The sequence below is a fragment of the Antrostomus carolinensis genome, unplaced genomic scaffold (assembly GCF_000700745.2).
Source record: "Antrostomus carolinensis isolate BGI_N321 unplaced genomic scaffold, ASM70074v2 scaffold15740, whole genome shotgun sequence".
NCBI classification, from domain to species: domain Eukaryota; kingdom Metazoa; phylum Chordata; class Aves; order Caprimulgiformes; family Caprimulgidae; genus Antrostomus; species Antrostomus carolinensis.
In genome coordinates this window covers 24,937-29,963 of record NW_010290662.1, presented here as the reverse complement: position 1 = coordinate 29,963, position 5,027 = coordinate 24,937, and the positions used below count along the sequence as shown (strand labels likewise).

Below are 5,027 nucleotides of genomic sequence, written 5' to 3'. Positions count from 1 at the left end.
AGAAACTACCAATTCATAGTTACAGAATTGTTTTTGGGCTTTAAATGTGGTGCTTCTGTATTTGGCTTTTAGGCAACTTATCTTGTAGTTTACACTAGTGGGAACTAGCACTTTTTTGTTTAATACTATTACTCTTTCTTTGTAAATTTTGATTAATATTCTAGACACTATGAAGGTAGCTAAAATAATCAGAAATACTTTCTGGAAGATACTGGTTGCTGGATCCAAATTTCATGGTTTTAATCAACGTTCTTGCTTATCCAAATTCTTGTTTCTGTACATGCTTAACTGGACATGACCTTTTAAAACTGAATTTATAACAAACAAACAAACCAGCGACTTAAAATTTTATAGGGAAAGGATTCTTTCCAGATTGTAAGGAAAGCAGAAAGTTTTCAAAAGTCAGAATTTGAGTGGAGAAGCTTTCTGACAAGGTGCAAGAGTACAAAAATCTCAGTTATAGAAGTAGTAATGTGTCTTATTTTGTTTCTTCTAGATTAATACAATAAAAGATAGTGTTGCTCACCTGTTGTATTTTAAAATAGGTTAATACATTTTATTAGTGTATTTAAGGAAAAAAAGTGTGATACTGTTAAAACTTTAATATAATAGAAAGTATTTTATAGTCAGCACTTTCTCATATAGTAAACATTTAAAACCCAGATTTTTTAAGACTGTGAACATCACTGATGAGAAGGAATCAATTTTTGAGGGTAGGGTGGGCAAGGCAGTTAAGATTATCTTTAACTGTTTGTTTAAAAGGATTTGACTGGACTGCTTAAAGTAGTCATGTGCTGTTTGGTAAATAATTTTTGGTTTTGTTGAAGAGTAATCTGCTCTCTTTTTGAAGATGGTTCTGCAAGTACTAGGTTGTCATGGAAAGTATTGCCTAAATGTGTCTGAGATTTGTGTGTTTTTCTTTGAAGCTTCACAATGAGGATGACCCCCCAGAGTCTTCAGAAGCTGAGCAGCCTTCCACGTCTACAGAGACTACACAAACTCCCCAGACGGCAGCCTTATCTGACGCAGATACTTCCCCTCCACCTTACTGTAGCATAGCTGTAGAAACAGCTGCAACCTCAGGTACTTTCCTTACACAACAGCTTGTCAGGGAGGAGTGTGTGTGAATCGGTGGTACCATGCTGTGGGTTTTTTGTTTTGTTTTTTCTATGCACACAATTGCAGTGAAAAGCTGTGCTTTCATGCACAGTCCTTTGTCTGGCTTGTTCGGAAGAACTGCGCTTCTAAATGATGCTGATTGTTCCAAATTACTAGTCTAAATGGATGTTCATTAATTAGTGTAATGGGTTTTATTTAAGCCTGCACGTAGCTCAGTTCCACGTTTAATCTAAGTCTCCGAGTAGGGCTCCATTGTTAGACCTCATTAGCAACTTTCTTTGCCTCTTTATATAAAAAAAAAAAGCACTGATTTGTCAAAACTCACACTTCTTAAGTGTGTGCTATTTTTTGTTGAGAATACTGCTGTGAAAAGATTCATGCTTTAAAGGCTCTTGATGAAACTTCTCATTGAAAATGAGTAACAGGGGTCTCTTTCTCCAATTATTCACTACTCCTTTTCTCATGAGGTTGTAAATCTTCCTTGGGGTATGGGAGATGACTTAACAGCAGGCACCATCGAAGCCCCTGTTTAAGCAAAGTTGCTTGGATTTGCGTCTCCCATGTGCCAGAAAATACTTCAGAAGTAATCTCCAACCTGATTTTTTTCATATTGATTAAAGGAGCAATTTTTTGTCTCTGTTCTTGAGACAATATTTGCAAGTATAATACATAGCTATGCAGAATTATCCCTATATATAACATCTTTGTGGTGGTGTGCTGACAAATCTATTTACCCCGTGGCTTGTGCTGACATCTTTACCACATAAGCCATTTTTTTACAAACCACTGCTGGCTGTAGGAGGAAGCTCACGGTATGTTTTAAATAATGTTTATTCACTTTGTTAATAGTTCTATTCCATATGATGATGCTTTACTTTATTTTTCAGTATATAAGAATGAAGTCTGTGGTCCATTTTGATAGAAGGAACATTTTTAAAAGAATGTGGTGAATCTTGGAAACCTTGTAATCTTGGAAACCTTGTAATCTTGGAAAAACTGATTTTCATAGAACAACTGGAGTTAACAACAAGGCTATGCTAATAAAAATACAGCATGATTATTACTGGACTTAAGTAACTAATTAACGTTGATAATGAAAATATTATTTTTTATTAGGAAGTTCCATGCATGTCTTTTGTATGATTCAATAAAAAGCCTTTCATTGGAATGCCTTGAGATGTAACTCAGCAAACACAATTTTTTGTTCATAGATTTGTTGACTCCTTGTAGCATCTAGGTTAAGGTTTCTGCTTTAAGTAGCAACTAAAAGCACCATCAAGCTGTTCACTATTTTATTTTATAAAAATAAAGTTTTTTTAAAAGCTTACAAGAACTTGAAATACAAATATCAATTTCTGCCTCTGTTGAAAAAAATATACTTTAAAGCTCAATAATTACATGCATGTAAAATTTAATATTCTTGACATCTTTCTGGTTTAAAAATGCAAAACCTCTTTATTTTGAACAGAAACACACAATGAATTTTATCCTGTACCACCTCCATACAGTGTAGCTACCTCCCTTCCTACTTACGATGAAGCAGAGAAGGCCAAAGCTGCAGCAATGGCAGCTGCTGCAGCGGAAGTTACCCAACGAGTAAGTGATACAGTTCGGCATTATTTAAATTTTGTGAAATACGTTAGGCTGATCTAATTACTTATAACAACTGGGCCCATATTATGGCCTATTTATTCAAATAATGGTGGGAAGGTGATTTAAATATTTTGAATGCTTAGATTTTGTATAGATAGTGTAAGTTAGTTGTAAGGAACTATGGAAAGTGTATCATATTCACTCTTTTCTGAGGCATAGCTGCTGTCTAAATAGCTTTAAAAGCCTTTGTTTTTCCTGTTTTAATAGTTTGTCTAGTATTTTGTTATCTTCTAAGTAGGGATCCACTACTAATGCTACTTTTTAGACTTATTGCTGATATTTAGTGTTTCAGATGGTTAAAAAACCCCAATCTTCCCCCCCGCCCCAAAAAACAAACAACCAACCAAAACCCCAAAAAAACCCACAAACAAGTAGACCTTTAGAGAGGAAGGAGATTTCCAACAGTCTGGAAGGGGCAAAACCTGAAATAATGTAGATCTTTTTTAAAAGGAAAAATCTCTGTTGTTTGCTTCATGAAAACTGAAGTTCAAAGAAATGTTCCAAGTACTTGAAACAAACAAAAAAAACCCCACACCATGACTTCAAGTAAACAGTAAGTTAAGTAATAGGTATTTATTCAGTGCTTGTAGTTTTGTAAGAATTAATGTTATGAAGAATACAGTCTTTAAAATAGAAAATTTATATCTGCAATTAGTGTTAAATGTCAGTTTTGTAAGCAATTTTCTCCCCCCCCTTTTTTTTTTCCTCCTAAGTTTTGAAATGTCAGAATTCTGCTGTTTGGTAGTTTTGGCCATTATATACTTTACCCATATTAGGCTTCCTGTGCTTTCACTAGTAATCTTGACCTTGAGATCAAATGTGATTGCATTTTGAGATACATAAAATCTTACTGACTGCAGTGTGCTTGTGACTGGAAAAAAAATTCCGCTCACCTAGTGGGAGGCTGTTCTTTCCTTGTCTGCTGTGCAGTATCACAGTGCACAACTCTAAGGTATGCACAGCTACAGTTAAAGTGGATTTGTGTAACATCACCACTGAAGGTGTTAAATCTGTTTTGCTAAATGCAGCAGGGAACCAGGAACATTTGCATGGTTCTTTGCCAAGTTTCTGCTATGAAGTGATGATCTCCACTTGTAACCTTGTAACTGCTTTAACAGAGCATGAGTTCTATGTAGTCTGTCCCTACTGCTTGACATGAGTAAAACTTTTCCTGGAATATTGGTCTGAATAAAACCCTCAATCTGAAATTATAAACTTTTAAATGTACTTGGAACATTAACAACCCAAACCTTAACTTTTAGGGTAACCTTACCAGTACTATGACACTTGAGGCAGGACATTTGCAACTGTCTTGCAAGATTCTTCTAACTTTGTGTGTCTAGAAGCCTATGAGGTGAAAATTTCAGGTGTATAATCTTCCTTGGAGTGAATTTCCTAGGGAAAACCTAAGGCTAGGGTTCAGCCAATTAACCAATTCCAAGGATAAAGCTAAGAAAAATAATAGTTAAAAAAAATCAGTGTTTTTTCCTTGTTGTCTGAAGCTTGTTTTTATTTTGGAGAACTCTTTCTTACATGTTTAGGCCACTGTGTCAGAAATGTCTTTTGCCCTTCCTTAGACAATCTGCCTGATTTTGGCCAAATTACAAGTTTTTGAAAAATGAGTTTCCACAGTTGATACATACAGCTTGCAATTTAGTAAATGTGTAGAGTTTTTCTTGCCTGAACAAGTTTAGACTGCTTGTAGCCTGAAGGGTTGGATGGGACAGTAGGTGTGCTGTTGCCAGAGAACCTTCTCAAATGTTCTGTATCAGAGTAGGATTACGGGACTAAAAGTAGATACACTTTATGACTGCTCTGACTGCTTCTAGTGAAAACACTGGAACTGAGAAATAGGAATTTCTGGTGCACCCTGAAATAGCTTTATTATTCAGTTAGAAGGGAAGGGGAAAGCCACTTGATTCAACTGCAAGGAAATCATTGATAGGTGGAGGGAAGAAGGATAACAAGTCTCAGCCTCTGAAGCTTATGTGTTGTAAGAAGAGAAGCCTGGTTTTGGTTGGGCCAGGAGGTAAATGGCTCAAAGTGAATGTAGGCAGAGAATAGAGAGAATCAGTCTGAGTCAAAATGAGGAGAGGCAAGGGTGAATGCAGAGCAGTGGTATGGAGTGAGTACAGAGATTTAAATGAGAAACAGGAAAGAGCAGGATAAACTAGGACTGGTGGAGAAAGGAGCCCAGGTGGTGACAAAATGTGGTTCTGGGAAAGGAGCTGAAGCTGGTGTGTGAGAAAGGAGGA

General features: G+C 36.1%; 1 protein-coding gene across 1 annotated transcript in view; it reads left to right on the top strand.

Moving 5' to 3' along the window:
• Positions 1–926: 926 nt before the first annotated feature.
• The window catches only part of NDFIP2 (Nedd4 family interacting protein 2), a gene marked incomplete at its 5' end in the record, with an annotated part of 27,123 nt that continues 23,022 nt past the window's right edge, over positions 927–5,027 (top strand). The window contains 2 exons of the mRNA XM_010174027.2: positions 927–1,083; positions 2,588–2,715. Coding sequence (XP_010172329.1) covers positions 927–1,083; positions 2,588–2,715 — 285 coding nt within the window. The remainder of the gene's footprint in view (positions 1,084–2,587; positions 2,716–5,027) is intronic.